Source organism: Pseudorca crassidens, chromosome 4 (assembly GCF_039906515.1).
Source record: "Pseudorca crassidens isolate mPseCra1 chromosome 4, mPseCra1.hap1, whole genome shotgun sequence".
Classification (NCBI taxonomy): domain Eukaryota; kingdom Metazoa; phylum Chordata; class Mammalia; order Artiodactyla; family Delphinidae; genus Pseudorca; species Pseudorca crassidens.
Window position 1 is genome coordinate 30,334,726 of NC_090299.1, and position 20,662 is coordinate 30,355,387.

Sequence of the window (20,662 nt, forward strand, 5' to 3'; positions counted from 1 at the left end):
GCCAAATAACAGAGTTTGATACACACTATGCATATATTTACCACAGGAATACAGTGCTTTTTAATATAATCCTTGCTTCCCAAATAGCCTAATATTAGGTACATATTACAATGCTTTATTTCAAATTTGGCAATGAGAAGCAGCATACTGACTCACTGCCTAGTTTTTATAACCTATACTATAAAGAAGAATAATCTCTGACATTTAAATTTGATGCTCTTACTAATTCGGCTTAGGAGATGTAGGATGCAATTTACTTCTCAGCGGAATTTATGAGACACCTTGAAACTTTAGGAACACGTTTCTCTGAATTAAAAAATTAAATCAGGCTTTTTGACAAAGAATAAAATTTGTGTCACTGGTTTGAAGATGAGGACTGCCTTTGCCAATTAGGTTATATGGAGATGCCATCCGTGAGATAAATGACTTACATCACAGCTTGAAGTTTTTGATAAAAATACATTAAAGTATGTGATATTTTACTGGCAATGATATAATAAAATTCATAATATTTTGAATAATTGCTAACTCAGTAAAACAAACACTGGGTTTGGAAGCAGAAGATCTGCACTGGGTCTTGGTATCCCTTTTGGGAACTTCTATGTCTTTGGGCAAAACACCTAACCTCTCTAAACCTCAGTTTCCTCATCTATAAAATAAAGGTGTAATATGATATGTCTGCTTCACATGATGATCAAGTGAGATAATAAAACTTAAAGGTATTTTAAAATTGTAAACTGCTACATGAAATAATAATGCTACCAACTATCTACAATCTGGAAAATAAAATTCAACCAACAACAATAAAAATTTCTCACATGTAACTCAGAAGGTTAAAAAACTTTATAGAACAATACTGCTTTAATAAAACCCTTCCAATACCATTCCTATCTACTTTACATGAACAAAGTTTCTCAGTAATCATATATATGCAAATAAAAACTATGAATGAAGTTTTTCTAAAGTTTATTATTCTAATAATGAATCATGCAATTCACGTACAGAAAGCTATGGTGGGACGGAGGGAAAGCCATTTATCTCAATGAAAGATGTATTTCCAATAAAAATGTACTTTCCATTAAAAAAATACCAAAATTCACGATGTTTATGTTGTTTTGACCCACTAGATACCAACAATAATTGTATTGATAGAATAATCCAGAAGAAAAAATGTTAATGTTTAGACACTTATGGTTATAGACAATATTTTTAAATTTCAATTATATATAACGTTATTGTAGCAGAAAAGCATGATAGAGTGATAAAAGAGTTTCTAGTTTAAGAATATATTATATTGTTACTACATTCAAGGGAAACATTCAAGGGATGTTAAGAAGAAAAAGGAAAAATGTAAACTTTCTAAATGTTAAAGAAGGGCTAATTTCACTTTCTTTCTTTCTTTTTTTTCTTTTTTTAATCTTTTGGCCTCACTACACGGCATGTGGGATCTTAGTTCCCCGACCAGAGATCAAACCTGCAGCCTCTGCACTGGAAGCACAGAATCTTAACCACTGGACTGCCAGGGAAGTCCCTTCACTATCTTTTAAAGGATGACAGGCTTCATTCCAGTGGATACACAGAAAAACATAACATTTTTTTTTTAAAAGTCAACATACGCAGTATGTTGAAAATTATATAACTGCAAGTATTTAAACTTTTGGTGAAAAATTTTAGATGTCAATCTAAAAATGTTCAAGTAGTTACAGTTTTTTCGAAAAAGTTTTAGGAGATAGATATGCAAGCAAAAATTTGAAGCCTCTCCTGTAAAAACCAGTAAAAAATGCTGAGAGAATAGCTCAGAAAGGGTGTCTTTGAAGCTGGGAATGTCAACTGAAAAAAAAGCACAACCTAAAAGTTGAGAACTGTGTTATTTGGTGGACTTTCTGAGGACTTCAAGCCTGGAAGACAGCCTCTTAGGCAGCTCTGAGGAATGGCTCCGAAGAGGTAAGGGAGGAGCCGGGACATACAGAGGTTTTGCAAAAAAGACCAGGGAGTCGGAACATCAAAAGATGACCATTAATTAAAGAAAACCAGGTTCTCAAGCCAGTGAACTTAGCACTCTTCTGTGTATGGGAAGATGCAAGAGCCTGGGATCACTGAAATGATTCCTTTCATAGGTACCATAGCTCTCTAGGGTGGTGTTCTGTTCTTTCCTATCCTGAGTCCCCTCGGGTGCACTGCTGCGGGGTTGGCTGCAGTGGCTCAGGGCTTGGCAGTTTGTCTCCATCCTGAGTTCCCTCAGGGCTCACTGCTGGCGGCAGCTTTGTAGTGGCTTGGTGGCTCAACATTCTTTGCTTTATGGCAGGCAACACTCTTCATACACAGGAGAAAAAGACTAACCTCTTTTATGTATCAATACTTTCGTAGTCTTATCAGACCCACAGCATGCCCTACACAGCTGTACCCTGCACACAAGGGGCGTCAGTCCTGTAAACTACAGTTTGCACAACGTACATGGGGCCATAACTCATATGCATCTCTGTGTGTATCCAGATCTACCCAAAGGCAATGAGACCACTAAGTGACCAATCTCCCACTTCAGAAAAAGGAACAATAAAAGCTGCAATTCAAAGGTCTCCAGCATTATCTTTCCTGTTACTTATTCAAGGAGTTTACCTTAGGTAAATCAAGAGTTTAACAGCCAACAAAAACAATAATTCAGCCTCATTTATAGAAAGAGCACAAAATAGAAAGGTTTGAGTTGAAAATCTTTCACTCTGGTGGCTTCCCCTGCAGTCCAGTGGTTAAGATGCTGTGCTTCCACTGCAGGGGGCACGTGTTCAATCCCCGGGCGGGGAACTAAGATCCCACATGCTGTGTGGTGTGGCCAAAAGAAGAAAGAAAAATCTTTTACTCTGCTATTTACTAATTTATAATCTTGGGCAAGTTACCTAATCTTTGTGAATGTCACTTTTCTCACCTGTAAAACCAAGATAATGTCTACCTAGTAGAATTGGTAAGGGGATTAAATGAGATAATAAATATGAAGTATCTGGCACATTGTAACTGCTCGATAAACGATAGTTCCTTCTCTTTTCAAATCTATCTTATTAGTAAGAAAAAGGAAACATAATAATAATTATTTAGTGGGAAAGTGGTTTACAAAATGATACAGTAAGATGATAGGATGGTATTTAAACTAAAATGGTCAAAAGAAAAATATAATAGGAAAAAATAAATTAGCGGGGGCAATGTAAAGGGCCAAAACAAGCAGCATATATATCTTAACATCTGGAAGGTAATCATCAATGTAGAGGAAAGACATCACTCATTTAGTTAGGGCTCCTATGTACCCCTAAGTTTCTTCTACTCATGATAAGTACAACTTTCCTACCAGCCCCTCACTTTGAAAGTAAATGCTTATAATAACTAGAGTCTATTCCTAATACACCCACTGGCTTGTTGGGAATCAGTGGACACTTTCTGGTGCTGCAGTTGGTTTTCCTAAAAAAAAAAAAAACAAATAAGGAAATCTATAATGTATAATCTGATCAAAGGATAGAAAAGCCTCTGTTGACCACAGGAACACTCAGCAGATATAAGCAATGAGATCAGCCTAAGGATTTATGTTGCTTTTTCCAAGTCTCAGAACATGAGAGAGTTCTTCATACTCAAGGTGAGGGGCCGTCACTACATAGTGAATATAGTCCCTAAAATATTACTAATGATTGTGCTGGAAATACAAACCACATTTTCCTAAAAACAGTTATCTCTCATCATATGAAAAATACAGTATATTAACCTGAAACATCAATAGATTTGGAATTTTAGCCAGACAGAGAACAATCAAGAATACAACCAAAAGAAAAGGCAATGTGGGGAAATGGTCAAAACAACACATTTCAGTCACCTGTCACTTATTTAACACACGGAGAATATTAAACAAGCAAACAAATAAACCATATTGTTTGTCAATGATGCAAGAGTGTGGCTTACAATTTCATTTTCATCCTCTCATTCTCAAAATTGGGTCAAAAGTTACTTTCCATTAGTAATAATGACAAGCAAAGAAATCATCAAATAGGATATGGAAATTCACAAAACAAGGAAATCTTGGGTGTTTCATCCCAAAAGAAACTATAATAACCTTTAAAAAATAGAAAATAAATGGTCCATAATGGAGGGATGGAGTAGTAAATTATAATACAATGACATAATGAATTAGCCATGACTATAAAACTGTACAGAGATATATGAAGAACTGCATAATTTAATAAATGTAAAAGCAAAATACAAAATGGTATGTAAACTATGATTGCAATGATATAAAATATATAACAGATTTAACAAAATTCTGTAACATAATTATATAAAATCATAAACAGAGACTGGAATATATTAAAAAATAGTGTTTGAATTGAGATTATAAATTACTTTTTCTCATATTTTCCATAAATTATGCTTAATCAGTTTGACTTTTTAAATTCAGCTATTTGAATTACTGTGTGCGTATTTATATGTACAATATATACAGTATAATAAATTTTTCAAATACCTTTCTGCTGTAATAGCTCTGACGGCCGTGCAACTGAGGCCAAAGGCTCAACTGGGCGACTTGCAGCAGGAGGCGTTCTTGTTGACGAGGCTCCTGACAAAACAGCGGATACTACTGGGCTGGACTTGGGAGGCTGAACATTTTGCATTACAGAACAGGACAAAGTATCTGCAACTGAAGACAAGAAACTATTTCATCCACAGCAGTAAGCTTGAAATATATTAAAATACTAACAAAATACAGTTAATCTGAAGTTCTTGTAAGAAACTTCAGCAGCATCACATTTACCTACTATATCTATACCTAGAAGATAATGGGTCCAAAGAAATGATTTTCAAAAAAACTAAAAACTTATTCACTAAATGTTTTTAGAAGTCTTTAATGGCAATTTTCCTAAAACATTTCACAAGCTTCCATACCTTCTTAAACAAAATGAACCCCAAACAGCTTTTCTTTACTAACTAATGATCACTATTATTAATACTAATTATTGTACTGTGCAATGGTACCTTAGATAGATAAGATGAACAGAGGTTATTTGCTTCTGCAGTAATGTGACTCATGAATTATATAGATGTTTCTATTAGCTCAGATCCCATTTTGTATTGTAAACTGCCACTTTTCATTTGCTGTTTCTAATCAGATCCCATATCTCACAGGTAACTAAGTAAGGGCCTGACAGTAACATTAGGTTGGACCTCTGGAATAAAGTACATGTGATTCATAGTTGGCCTTTTTGATAGCTCAAACTGCCTGACCTACAGGATCATCTTCAGCCAACCAAGAGATAACTGAAAAACCTATGATGACAACGTAAGTGTCCACTGATGGATGAATGGACTTTAAAAATGTGGTGTATATATTTATATATACATGTATGTATGTATGTGTATGCATATATCAATACATGCATGTGTGTATGTGTATATATACAGACATATATACAATGGATGAATGGATAAAGAAAATGTGGAAATAAAGAAAACACACACACACAATGGAATATCATTCAGCCATAAAAAAGAAGGAAATCCTGCCATGTGACAACATGAAGGGACTTTCAGGTTATTACGCTAATTGAGACAAATCAGACAAAGACAAATAATGCATGGTGTAATTTACATATGGAATCTAAAAAAGCCGAACTCACAGAAATAGAAAGTTTTGGTTGCCAGAAGCAGGGAAGCAGGGGAAATAGGGAGATATTGGTCAAAGAGTACAAACTCTCAGTTACAAGATGAGTAGGTTCTGGAGCTCTAATGTATAGCACAGTGACTACAGTTAACAATACTGTTATCATATACTTGGAAGCTGTTCAAACAGTAGATATTAAATATTCTCACCATATACACAAAAATGGTAATTATGAGAGATGATGGATGTATTAACTAACCTTACTGTGGTCATCATTTTGCAATAAATATGTGTATCAAATCATCATGTTGCACATCTTAAACTTACACAATAGTATACATACACATACAGACATGTACATATGTGTATATATGTATGACATGTTCATATATATATATGAACAAAGTTAGGTCTAAGACCGAAACAAATGCAAGAATATAGTGACAGAACAAAATGTGATACATTTCCCAATAGTGTACAAATGATATAAATATGAGAATGGAGAAAGAAGGTGGAAGGTAGTCTAAATACGTTAATTGCCACATCATTTTTAGGAAGGACAAACATCATTGTGAGACCGAAAACACAGTCACAATATTTTGCAGTTCCTCTCATTGAGAAGTGGAATCTATTTTCCCACTCCCTGAATTGAGGCTAAACTTTCGACTAGCTTTAATCAACAGAACGTGGCAGAAGTAATGGTGTACAAGTCCAAGACCTCAAGTCTCAAGAGGTACTACAGCTTATGCCTTTCTGCTCTTGAAATGCTGCCCTGAGACCATCACGTAAGGCAACGGTCCCCAACCTTTTGGCACCAGGGGCCAGTTTCGTGGAAGACAATTCTTCCAAGGCCTTGGGTGACGGGGGAATGGTTCAGGTGGTAATGCAAGCAATGGGGAGTGGTGGGGAGCCGCAGATGAAGCTTCGGTCACTTGCCTGCCACTCTCCTCCTGCTGTGTGGCCCGGTTCCTAACAGGCCGCGGACCAGTACCAGTAGGCAGCCCGGGGGGTTGGGGACCTCTGACATAAGGAAGCTAATCTAATCATGTGGAGAAAAACCTAGGTGCCCCCACTGAACGGTGCGCACCAACTGCTAGACATATGAGTGAAGTCTACGATCCTCCAGCCCAGCCAACTCTCCAGCTAAATGAAGTCACATGAGTCCAAGAAAACGGGCAGAGGAACTGTCCAAACAACCCACAGAACTATGAAAAATAATAAATAATTTTTGTTTTAAACCAGCATTAGATAACTGGTGAAATCATTAAAAATGCTAAAGTAACAGAGCGATGAATATATTTAACAGTACAAAGTAAAAATTAAGATATAATCACCTAAAATTGAGTGATATAAAAAAGGAAAGGGGTGTGGAAGACAGTAAATATATTAACTTTACCTTTGCTCATAATAAGAAACTGAAAGACACTGTCTAAAAATATAGAAGATATTTCTGCCTCTGGTAATGATGATCTAGGTAATTAGGATCAAACCTTCTACTAAAGGTAACTTTAAAAACTATACTTAAAAAGATCTTCTTAAAATAATCAAAGATCTAACATGATATTAATGAATCTCTGGGTGAAAATCTGTAAGAAATTGAAAACTCAGAGAAATAAGCCTAACACTCAGAGCTGCTTTCATCCTGTGGTTATCTGTTGAAAACCTGATCTGCTGTTTTCTGTAGCCTTGCAGAGCATGGGAAGCAAGACATCTCCTACAGCACACCCAAGATGGGGCACCTGATTCAGCACCCCATACCTCCACTTTTAGGATAGTATCTGAAGGGTTATAACCTCGGGCTAAGGATAAACCAGGAAGCTAAGCCTTACAAAAGCCAGCAGCTTTGATTCAGAACATATGCACAGTCCCGTACATCTAGACACTTGGGACTTGGATGGATGTGATCACAGGCTGGTAGTACCTGGAGGAAACTGGCAGAAGGAAATATAAATCCTCTCTGGAGAACAATTCCATCACCCTAGGCCTCAAATTATTCCCACAAGTAATTTTTCAAAAACAATTCCAAGCACAAAGTCTAAGATAAGTAGTTCAGGTTTGAACACGGCCCTCTGTGTTCTCCAGTCTCCAGCCTGATACACGGCATCACCCTCCTTACAGTCCTTCAATAGTCTGCCAGTGGTTGAGGGTGAAGACAAAACATCTTACCCTGAACACTTCTTAACATGGTCAACGAGGCCCTGAATGATCCTGAGTTCCCAGCCTCCTCCTGGCCCATGGTTCTCCTCTAGCTTCACTGGTCTTTCAGTCCCTTGAACTTGCCATGCTCTCTCCCATTAAAGGGGAATACACTTGCTCCCCCGTAGATGTAATAAATTTTTTTCTTTAATAAAATAATTGATACAAATAAAAGGTGATACGTATATGTGTATGTATTTATAAAATCTTAATAAAGAAACACCCATGAACTCAGCATCCAACTGTGAAAATAAAACATTTCCAATACTGTTGAAGCTCTTGGTGTACTCCTCACGGAAGGTATTCCCTTGCCTCCCTTCTGAACTGTGTTCCTTATTCTCTTGCTTTTGTTATTAGTTTACCACACAAATAAGTATCCCTAAACATTATTTTTGCGTGTTTTTTTAACTTTATAACAATAGCATACTGCATATATTCTTCCATGAATCCTGTTACATTTCTGGGATTCATTTGTGTTAATGAGTATAGCTCTATTTCATCACTTTCACTGCTGGTCAGTAGCCCACTGGAAGGATATACTGATATCCATTCTATCATAAATGGACTTCTGGGTTCCAATTTTACGTTTTCACATACAGTACTACAGGAATATTCATGAACATGTCCCTGGTACACATGTGCTAGTTTCTCTGGGGGTGGAGCTCCTCAACGTGTGTGCCACAGCTCAAAAGTGGGTATGTAGCTGTACAGCAAGGGACGAGGATCCCCTCAGCCCTGGGGGCCGTGGGAAGTGAGTCCCTTGGCCTGGGGAACAGACTAGACCCTTTAGCTCAGAATCCCTCCCGCAAAATGTTATTTTCTACAAGTACTACACATTTAAAACAGGAAGTGGTGCCGTAGGGCCCTCTTATTCAAAGCGTACTCTATGGGCTAGCAACACTTGATACAGAAACTTGATAAAATCCTTAGGCCAGGCACTACTAGACCTGGTGAATCAGAACCTCCATTTTAACAAGGCCCCAGGTGATTCATACTCACAAAGTATGAGAAGGACTTCTCTAGAGTACACAGAAGTGGGAGAGCTGTGTTTCAGGGTGTGGTTACCTTCAATCCCACTTATGCCAAATTTCCCTAAAATGCAGAACCAATAGGTCCTTCTCCTAACACTGTCTAAGAGTTTCCTGTTATTCCACATCCTTGCCATGCCTTGGTATAGTCGGTCTTTCAAAGTTTTACCATCCTGCTGCTAGGTATAAGTAGACATCCCGTTCTAGTTTTAAGTTGCTTTTCCCTGAGTATTAATGAGACCGAGTATGTTTTCCTTTCATCTGTGAAATGCCTGTTCATGTATTTTTTTCTTGGGTTGCTGGTCTTTTCCTTACTGATCTTATGTGTTATTTGTATATTCTGGATAAAATACTATAAAATATTTTTTTCTCCCGTTTCATGGCTTGTCTTTTTGTTCTCTTTATGTTGCCTTTCAATGAAACAAAGTTCTTAATTAGATGATAGTAAACCTTATCATGCTTATTCTTTATGGCTAGCTAGCACTGTGTGTGGTGTCCTTAAGAAATCTTTCCCAACTCCAAGGTTCTTCCGTATTTTCTCTCAAAAGTTTTAAAGTTTTGCCTTTTTGCATTTAAATATTTATTTCATCTGTAATTTATTTTATACATGGAGAATTCATTCTTCAGATTGCAGCTCACATATCAGAGATCAGGGAAAACTTCCTGAGTACGCTATGCCTAGGGTACTCTCACCAAGCACTATACATCTCTGCTTCATGATACTTAAATAATAGTAGCAATTTTACATTTATTTGTGTTTATTTGGATAATGTTTGCCTCCCCAAGAAGATTACAAACTTCATGAAGATAAGGATCAAGTCTTTTTACTTGCTATTTTATCTCCCAGCACTAAAATAAACACCTGTCACATAGCTGGCTTTCAAGTATTTGTCAAATAAATGGAGACAAGTTCCACAAATATGAAGGACCACAGAAAACTGCCAGCCAAAAACAACAACAACAAAACTACCCTTTTCACAAAGAGAATTTGACAGATGAAACATGGTATACTTAGAGACAGAACCTACAATTCAAAAATAAATCATTTGTCTGTTTATCTATTTATTTATTTATTGGCATTAAGGTAGTTCCCCTGTTAGTTTTTAGTAGCTCCTTAGTAACTGTACATAAACTCTTTTGAAACTAGGAAGGTTTAGCAAATTCTCAACTAATAACACCATTACCCATTCAAGTTGTTCAAACTAGAAAATTTAAGTCAACTTTTATTATTCCTTTTCCTTCATAAACCTTATCAATGAATTCTTGAAATCATCTCTTGCCATCTGTCTTCTGTATAAATAAATCTCAACCTGTGTCAGCATCCTTCATCTAGATAATTGTAGTAATTCCTTCCTAGCTGGTCTTCCTGTCTCCAAGTTCTTCCTCCTGCAGTCCACCTACCACATTGCTCACAGAAGAAAGATCTGAAACACAAATCTGATAGCGTCGCCCCCTTGTTTAAAAATTTCTGATGGCTGCTGATTACATACAGGACCAAGCTTATGTTTTTCCTTCAAGTCTTTTCCTCTTACTTTTCCAATGCCATAGCCCAGGAGAAAATGGGAAACTGAGATACAGAAAAGGGACAACTGATAAAGTCAACTTTTGAAGGAAGTGGTCACAAAGATGGACATCTCATCTTCTGAGCTTGAAGAAGGAGTAAATATAGAACAATTTACAGGTGGAAGGTATAAAGTTGAGTAAAGATGAAAAGGTTCAAGAGTAGCTTTGGAAAAACTGAAGGAGTACGAGTGTGAGGGAGCATAATTATTACTATCTCACAACTCTGCAATCTCATCACAAGTTTCCAAAGCTGAAAATAATCTCTTAACTGTACTATTTGTACCTCCAATGTAGTTTTCTAACTTACTTCTAACTCGTATTTCTTTATCCAGATAGTCACCTCCTATAGGGATCTATTTTGCTTTTCCTCAGGCACATCACCACCCCGAGATGATAGATGTATATTAACTTACCAGTGGTTATACCTTAGTGTCATGTATGTTGTGGATTTTTATATAAGGATTATATAAATGTTTATTATTATTATTATTTTTATAAGTAGATTTTTAAGTGTTTTTTAATAAAATTGTACTCAGTACTATTCTACAATATGCTGTCAAGATGTGATCCTTACTGAAGTTGTATTACTCAGCCAACTTCATCTCAAACTAAGAAAGAGCTTCTGAACCTTGACAAATTTACCTATAGTGCCAGTTTAAAAAATTTTAATGGTATAATGACACCTTTTAAACACCAGCCAAAATTTCACTCTAAGTTAACAACTAAACATAGCCCCCCAAACATACATCACTATGTTTTTAATAAAGTAATCTGAAATTCTAGTGCTGAATTGTACTAACATGCTTTTCTAAAATAAAGAGGCAACTGGACTTCCCTGGCTGTGCAGTGGTTAAGAATCCGCCTGTCAATGCAGCAGACACGTTTGAGCCCTGGTCCGGGAAGATCCCACATGCCGCAGAGCAACTAAGCCCATGAGCCACAACTACTGAGGCTGCGCTCTAGAGCTCGCGAGCCACAACTACTGAGCCCGTGTACCCTACAGCCCGTGCACCACAACTACTGAGCCCGCGTGCTGCAACTGCTGAAGCCTGCGTGCCTAGAGCCCATGCTCTGCAACAAGAGAAGCCACTGCAGTGAGAAGCCCGCGCGCTACAACGAAGGGTTGCCCCTGCTCGCTGCAACTAGAGAAAGCCCAAGTGCAGCAATGGAGACCCAACGCAGCCAAATAAATAGAATTAAAAAATAATAATAAAATATAGGCAAATGAGATAACACTTACATGTCTCTTTTATTCTATGTTTCTGAATATGAACTCATCAACTGCCTAAAAGTAACAGCATGTATTAATCACTGTGTTTTTGATAATCACTTAAGTCAGGTTTATGCTTTTGGATCTTAACCCTTCACAAATTGCTTAAGAATTTTTATTATACTACCTGAAAATGAAACTAATATAACCAGGTAATAAAAATGCAATCATTCTTGTCAATTACTCAAAGATTGATTTTCACACAAAACTATGATTAATACCTAAGATTCTCATTTTAATATGACAATATAATTTTAAAATGTCCAAACCAATTAAATTGCTTGTCTTTCTAGAACATTAAAATCAGTATACCCATGGTTCCCAAACCTTGTAATTAGGCACCCAAGTTGCCCTCACAACAAACTCACAGAGTTCCAAGGGATGTTTTAAATTTTCAAGAGAAACACAGTGACATCTGTCAAAAAACCTTGTGAACTATTAATACTAAGTAGCTTGAGGCACTGGAAAAAATATTGAGAAACATCAGCTGAGAAAGTTTAGGAACTTCTGTAATATTTAAAGTACGTTTTAAAAGTAACCTCTTTATTTCTTTTGAAATGGTGACGAGCATGGGTCATACTAACCTGAGATACACTTAATTTGTCAACTTCTGAACTACAATTAAAAAGTCATTTACCAATCTAAAGGGAAAAAATAAAGAAACCCACTTCTTAACAAATGAACTTCTAAAATTATATTTACTATGGCTTTCACAGTATAGTATCACAATTAAAAGAATGGAAGTATACCCCCTTCTCTCTGCCTAACGGCTTAATTACTACTTATTCAAATAGAAGCTAATTTTGTAATTGTTCTTACTCTTTATTCAACATTTTCTTCAACGATAGGCCCTCCCCCACAGGTATTCTATTCCTTAGCCAAGTGGCCCTACATTTCCCTGATCCTACATCTCAGCATAAATTAGTTCTATTCAGTCCCATCTCAGAATAAGACAGCAATTAGCTGAATTTCTTCTTTTTTTGTCACGAAAGCCACAAAATCCTTAAGTCAGAGGGACCTTAGGATAAGCTGATGTGTAAAAGGACTGCTGAAAGAAGAAAGAAAGAAAACAGAATTTCTAGGGGACAGAAAGCCCTGGTTCTGAGAAGGGTAGACTGAGAGTCAGAAGAAACTGAGCTTCAGGACAAGCTCTGTTTCTAACATTAATGACTACAGGCTTTCCTCATTTGTTAAACAAAAGGACTACAGTAGAATATGGATCTGCTACCCGACATCACTCATGATCAAGTCAGAAATACAGATTTCCAAGGGAATTCCCTGGTGGTCCAGTGGTTAGGACTCTGCACTTTCACTGCTGAGGGCCCGGGTTCGATCCCTGGTCAGGGAACTAAGATCCCACAAATTGCGTGCCAAGACTACCCTGGAGATTCTATTCTAGCTCAGTAAGTTGGGTTTCAAGATCACAATCTGTGCAAGGGATTCTGGTGCACAGCCAGATTTGGGAATTGTGATAGATGTTTCAAGTTGACTTACCTAAAACCCAGTTAATGCTAAACCCCTTCTTTCTGGCCTGCCTCTACCATGAAGGCTACAAAGCTAAATATTCATTTTCTAGCCTTCCCTTAAATTAGAGATGGTCTTTTAAAACAGCTATGACAAATGGTATGTAAAATGAAATGGGGTCAATGCCACAACCCCATCTTCTTTCCTCTCCCTTCTTTTCTGCTTTTAACTTTGACTTGCTGTCTACAGGTACAGAAGTTATCTTGTTTCTATAAACCAACATACTAAGGATGGCAGAGTGGAAAGGGAAAAAAGACACTGAGGACATCTAGATCTACTGCATCTGCCTAGACTTCTTGTTATGTGAGAAAAATACCACCTTTCTTGTTTAAACCACTATTAGTTGCTTGTAGCCCAAAGTGTTTCTAAACAACATAGCAACGAAAGAATAGATGATCTCAAATGCACACTTCAGATCTAATATTCTAAAGTTCTAACTTTAAATAATCTAACTGTCCAGGGAATGATACTTTTCTACAACATCCTTGACATATGGCTATCTAGACTCTGATATACAATCTAAAGACATCATTCAGAAAACGATCACAGCTTTAACAATTCCCATCCTTTACATACCTTTTCATTCAGTTCAAGAGCAGATTTTGTTAAGTTCAAGTTCACAAGTTGAATTAAAGTGAATATATCCTATGCAAACTCGCCACTAAAAAACTACATACCTTGCATACATAATTTTTAAACAAATAAATTTAACCACATCTTGGTTTAGGAAGGTAAGAAAAACTAATTACAAGAGTATTCTTCATGTATCTTTCTCCATCTTCCCTGTCCTTCATCCTAACTTACCAATCTGGGGCTGAGAAAACATCAACTTTAATGTATAGGAAATATATCTTCTGTGAAAGTCACTAATAGGGGTTCACCTAGAGAAACCAGTGTGGTATTGCAGGCCATCATTTTTTCTATAGTGAATAGGGCTATGGCTGGAATAGTAACTGTCCCAAGGTTGAACTAATATAAAAAATAAAGTATTAGCTACCAAAGCATATCCCCAAATAGACCCTTCCATTTTGCCTTATTCCTAACTCACATTAAAGACAACTACTGCAGAGGCATGAAAACACAGCAATAAATACCAACTGAGATCCCAATCATGGCAAGGAACCATGCTATACAAGGCAGATGGTTGGGTGGCTAATTGTGAATAGATGAAGGGGAAGGGTTCAAGAAGATGCTGCAAAATTCCACTATAAATAAAGCAAATAAATTGCAAAGGTGAGCTAATTTCCAATTTTTCTAATAGGCAGTATCATCTTTAACCTTCATGCAATAAAAATCAGATTGGAAATGCACTGATTTTCAACCATGCTTTGGTGAACTTTTCATTCAACCTACCAGGATTTGTTGGGTTGTTGGCTGTAGCCAGGGAGGTGTGGTTTTGGATTAGATTGTCTTGGGTTGACGGAAGGCCTGAAGCTGACCACGCAAAAGTATTGTATCCTGAAAGACTCTGCTGCTGGTGGTACTGTTGTGATGGTGGAGGTGGAAGTGGTGATGGATGGCTGATAGCTGTATTTTGACCAGAAAATGAATTATCTCTAATTGGCCTGACAGTCGGAGCATTCTGTGAGGTAAACATTTGCTGCCCATATGGATCACCAGCAGGTAGAGAGGGATATGAAACACTAGGATACGCAGCATTAGAAACAGTTGACAAAGCGTAGTGACCGCAAGTAGAGGGAAATCCCTGAGCAGCAACAGAAGAATTGTCAGAGTACATGGCTGGACTATTGTAATGATTCACAAAAGAGGAGTATGGCTGGGAGGCACTCGTATGCAAATGTGATGCTGATGACCCGGCACCTTGGAATGATCCCAGAGTGGATCCCACGACGTGAGGGGCGGGAGGAACGCTGCCATACATCTGCTGTGCTCCTGGCTGTGGGCTTGCTGTGTTAGGAGTCACCACATTTTGTGTTGGTACCCTATAGAGACCAGAGTAGTAATCATCACACTGGCTATCCAATGGCAATGAGGTCATTTTCCCAGGTCCTTGAGAGTAATGTCCTGAGGGAGCAGTGTAGCTTTGAGGATGCAATCCATACCCAGATGGAACTTGCATTTGATTCTGTGCCGGACCTGGAAAAAAAAAGAGCAAATATTTACAAGAATTAGTAAGAAGGCAACTAACTTTTAAGCACAGTCCCCATCTAAATGTTGCCCTAATTTACTTCTTCAGAATCCCAAATTGTTACAAGAGATTATACTCTGATAGACCCACTGTGATAGCCTCCAAGATGGCCCCCAATGACCCCCACCCCCGGTACTGACCCCCTCCCACAATATACCAGGAGTGGACTGTGTGACCAACAGCATATAGCAGAGGTAATGATATATCATTCCAAAGATCTGCCCAGTCTTGGGCACTGGCACTCTCTTAGATCACTTACTCAGTGTGGAAGAACAAAGCTGTCAAGTTGTGAAGAGCCCTCTGGAGAAACCCATGCAGTGAGGAACTGAACTCTCCTGACCAACAGCTAGAGAGAAACTGAGGTCTGCCAACAATCACAGGAGTGAGCCTGGAAGCAGATCCTTCATACCAAGTAGAGTCTCTCTCTCTTTTTTTAATTGAGGCAAATTTATATAACATACACTCAACCATTTTAAAAGGTACAATTCAGTGGCATTTAGTACATTCACGCTCTTATGCAACCATCACCTCTAATTTCAAAACACTTTCATCACCCTGAAAGGAAACCCATCCCCATTAAGCAGTTGTTCCTCACTCCTCCCTGCCCCCAGGCCCTGGCAGCTACTAATCTGCTTTCCATCTTTGTGGATTTACCTATTTTGAGTATTTCATATAAACAGAATCACCCAGTATATGACCTTTTGCGTTTGGCTTCTTTCACTTGGCATAATGCTCTCAGGGTCATCCACATTGTAGCCTGTATCCAACCTTCATTCCTTTTTATGGCTGAGTCACATTCCATTGTATGGACAGACCACGATTTGTTTCTCCATTTATCAGTTGGTGGGCATTTGGCTGTGATGATAGTGCTGCCAAGGAGTAACTGGATATTAAACTTCCTATGTTACTTTTTTTTTTAACATCTTTATTGGAGTATAATTGCTTTACAATGGTGTGTTAGTTTCTGCTGTATAACAAAGTGAATCAGCTATATGCATACCTATATCCCCATATACTCTCTCTCTCTTGCGTCTCCCTCCCACCCTCCCTATCTCACCCCTCTAGGTGGTCACAAAGCACCAAGCTGATGTCCCCATGAGATGCAGCTGTTTCCCACTAGCTATCTATTTTACATTTGGTAGTGTATATATGTCCATGCCACTCTCTCACTTCGTCCCAGCTTACCCTTCTCCCTCCCCAGGTCCTCAAGTCCATTCTCTACGTCTGCGTCTTTATTCCTGCCCTGCCCCTAGGTTCTTCATAACCTTTTTTTTTTTCCTTTTTAGATTCCATTTATATGTGTTAGCTTACAGTATTTGTTTTTCTCTTTCTGACTTACTTCACTCTGTATGACAGTCTCTAGGTCTGTCCACCTCACTACAAATAACTCAATTTCGTTTCTTTTTATGGCTGAGTAATATTCCATTGTATATATAATCCATTTACATTTAAGGTAATTATCGATATGTATGTTCCTATTACCATTTTCTTAATTATTTTGGGTTTGTTTTTGTAGGTCTTTTCCTCCTCTTGTGTTTCATGCCTAGAGAAGTTCCTTTAGCATTTGTTGTAAAGCTGGTTTGGTGGTGCTGAATTCTCTTAGTTTTTGCTTGTCTGTAAAGGTTTTAATTTCTCCATCGAATGGGAATGAGATTCTTGCTGGGTAGAGTAATCTTGGTTGTAGGTTTTTCCCTTTCATCACTTTAAGTATGTCCTGCCACTCCCTTCGGGCTTGCAGAGTTTCTGCTGAAAGATCAGCTGTTATCCTTATGGGGATTCCCTTGTATGTTGCTTGTTGCTTTTCCCTTGCTGCTTTTAATATTTTTTCTTTGTATTTTTGATAGTTTGATTAATATGTGTCTTGGTTTGTTTCTCCTTGGATTTGTCCTGTATGGGACTCTCTGTGCTTCCTGGACTTGATTGACTATTTCCTTTCCCATGTTAGGGAACTTTTCAACTATAGTCTCTTCAAATATTTTCTCAGACCCTTTCTTTTTCTCTTCTTCTTCTGGGACCCCTATAATTCGAATGCTGGTGAGTTTAATGTTGTCCCAGAGGTCTCTGAGACTGTCCTCAATTCTTTTCATTCTTTTTTCTTCATTCTGCTCTGTGGTAGTTATTTCCACTGTTTTATCTTCCAGGTCACTTATCCATTCTTCTGTCTCAGTTATTCTGCTATTGATTCCTTCTAGAGAATTTTTAATTTCATTTATAGTGTTGTTCATCACTGTTTGTTTACTCTTTAGTTCTAGGTCCTTGTTAAACGTTTCTTATATTTTCTCCATTCTATTTCCAAGATTTTGGATCATCTTTACTACCATTACTCTGAATTCTTTTTCAGGTAAACTGCCTATTTCCTCTTCATTTTTTTGGTCTGGTGGGTTTTTACCTTGCTCCTTCATCTGCTGCATATTTCTGTCTTCTCATTTTGTTTAACTGTGTTTGGGGGTCTCCTTTTCGCAGGCTGCAGGTTCGTAGTTCCCGATGTTTTTGGTGTCTGCCCCCAGTGGGTGAGGTTGGTTCAGTGGCTTGTGTAGGCTTCCTGATGGAGGGGACTGGTGCCTGTGGTCTGGTGGTGGGGCTGGATCTTGTCTTTCTGGTGGGCAGGGCTGCATCTGGCAGTGTGTTTTGGGGTGTCTGTGACCTTAGTATGATTTTAGGCAGCTTCTTTGCTAATGGATGGGGTTGTGTTACTGTCTTGCTAGTTGTTTGGCATGGGGCGCCCAGCACTGGAGCTTGCTGGCCATTGGGTGGAGCTGGGCCTTAGCATTGAGACGAAGATCTCTGGGAGAGCTCTCGCCGATTGATATTACATGGGGCCGGGAGGTCTCTGGTGGTCCAGTGTCCTCAACTCGGCTCTCCTACCTCAGAGGCTCAGGCCTGACACCAGACCAGAGCACCAAGACCCTGTCGGTCACACGGCTCAGAAGACAAGGGAGCAAAAAAAAAAGAAATAAAAAAGAAAAAAATAATAAATAATTAAAATGAAAAAAAAATAATAAAAAAATAAAAATTATACTAAGATAAACATAAAAATCAGAAACAAATCAGTCGCAGACAGCAAACCCCAAGTCTACAGGTGCTCCCAAAGTCCACCGCCTCAATTTAGGGATGATTCACTGTCTATTCAGGTATTCCACAGATGCAGGGTACATCAAGTTGATTGCAGGGATTTAATCCACTGCTCCTCAGGCTGCACAGAGAGATTTCCTTTTCTCCTCTTTGTTCGCACAGCTCCTGGGGTTCAGCTTTGGTTTTGGCCCCACCTCTGCGTGTAGGTCACCCTCAGGAATCTGTTCCCTCCCAGACAGGACGGGGTTAAAGCAGCGGCTGATTAGGGGGCTCTTGCTCATTCATGCCGGGGGGAGAGAGGGGTACGGTAGTTATAATTGGAATGCGGGGCGAGCCTGTGGTGGCAGAGGCTGGCGAGACGTTGCAACAGCCTGAGGTATGCTATGTGTTCTCCCAGGGAAGTTGTCCCTGGATCACAGGATCCTGGCAGTGGCGGGCTGCAGAGGCTCCTGGGGGCAAGGTGTGGACAGTGACCTGTGACCTGTGCTTGCACACAGGATTCTTGGTGGCTGCAGTAGCAGCCTTAGCATTTCATGCCCGTCTCTGGGGTCTGAGCTGATAGCCGCGGCTCACGCCCGTCTCTGGAGCTCGTTTAGGCGGTGCTCTGCTTTCCATGGGCAGACAGGGAAGGAATCCCCTCTCCTTGCGCACCCTGAAACAATGGTCTCTTGCCTCTTACGCAGGTCCAGACTTTTTCCCGGACTCCCTCCCGGCTAGCTGTGGCGCACTAGTTCCTTCAGGCTATGTTCACGCAGCCAACCCCAGTCCTCTCCTTGGGATCCGACCAAAGCCCGAGCCTCAGCTCCCAGCCCCCGCCCGCCCTGGCGGGTGAGCAGACAAGCCTCTCGGGCTGGTGAGTGCTGGTCGGCACCGATCCTCTGTGCGGGAATCTCTCCGCTTTGTCCTCCGCACCCCTGTTGCTGCGCTCTCCTCCGTGGCTCCGAAGCTTCCCCCCCACCCACCCCCTGTCTCTGCCAGTGAAGGGGCTTCCTAGTGTGTGGAAACTTTTCCTCCTTCACAGCTCCCTCCCAGAGGTGCAGGTCCCGTCCCTATTCTTTTGTCTCTGTTTTTTCTTTTGCCCTACCCAGGTACGTGGGGATTTTCTTGCCTTTTGGGAAGTCTGAGGTCTTCTGCCAGCATTCAGTAGGTATTCTGTAGGAGTTGTTCCACACGTAGATGTGTTTTTGATGTATTTGTGGGGAGGAAGGTGATCTCCATGGCTTACTCCTTCGCCATCTTGAAGGTCCCCTCCCAAGTAGAATCTAACTAGAGTCCCAGCTGATAGCCTGACTACAATCTCATGAGACCCTAAACCAGAACCACCTAGCTAGGCTGCTTCATGTCCCTCAGAAACTATGAGATTAAATATTTGTTGTTTTAAGTTGATAAATTTTGGGGTATTTTGTTATGCAGCAATAGATAACAATATACCTAGCATGGAAGACGTTCAAACCTTTCTTACAGGCTTTTTTTTTTAAGTTATAAAAGTAACAATATATCCACTGTTAAAAAAAATTCAAACAATGAAGAATATAAAGTGAAAAGTACAAGTCCCCTTCTCTCCCTGGTAGCTTATGTCCTATGTCCCAGATGTAGCTACAGTTAATGGTTTCTTGTGTATCCTTTGTACCTATTACATATGTGTATACCTATATACACATATGTAATGTATATATAAGCATATATATTTAAACAGACATAGATCATACTACAGTTCGACAACTTCATTTTTTTACCTGATATATCCTGGATCCCCTTCTGTGTTAGCATATACAAACTTCATTGCTCTTCTAAAAGAATCTATATGGTATTTCATTGTAGAAACATAACATTATTTACCAAATCCCCATTGATGAATATTTATTCCAGAGAGAGAACTAATTTATGAAGTCAACTTCTTTGACGAATCTGCAGGGTAAGTTCCTAGAAGTGAAACTGGAGGTTCAAAGGGTTTTGGGGCTATTAAAATTGACCATTATTGCCAAATAACTCTCCAAAAATGTCTATCAATTTATACTGCTCAGCAGTAATGCTTAAGAATGCCTCATCTTCCCAACACTGAGCACCATTTTAATCTTTGCCAGTCTAATAAGAGAGAAACATTTTAGTTTGCAATACTAGACTTTGAGTGATGCTCAGAATCCTTTCGAATGTTTCTTAGCCATTTGGGTATCTTTCTTTGTTATTTGCCCTTTTCCCACAGGATTGTGCTTCCCTTAATAATTTATAAA

General features: G+C 38.9%; 1 protein-coding gene and 1 non-coding gene across 5 annotated transcripts in view; one reads left to right on the forward strand and one right to left on the reverse strand.

The window, feature by feature from the left end:
- SEC24B (SEC24 homolog B, COPII coat complex component) overlaps positions 1-20,662 on the reverse strand; it is a 93,635-nt gene that overhangs the window by 57,345 nt on the left and 15,628 nt on the right. For all 4 annotated transcript variants that reach the window (XM_067735360.1, XM_067735359.1, XM_067735358.1 and 1 more), the window contains exons 2-3: positions 14,564-15,307; positions 4,496-4,669 (exon numbers count right to left, since the gene is read on the reverse strand). In XM_067735360.1, coding sequence (XP_067591461.1) covers positions 4,496-4,669; positions 14,564-15,307 — 918 coding nt within the window. The remainder of the gene's footprint in view (positions 1-4,495; positions 4,670-14,563; positions 15,308-20,662) is intronic.
- TRNAE-UUC (transfer RNA glutamic acid (anticodon UUC)) lies at positions 12,962-13,034 on the forward strand. The gene has a single exon. It is a non-coding gene; the product is annotated as a tRNA-Glu (tRNA).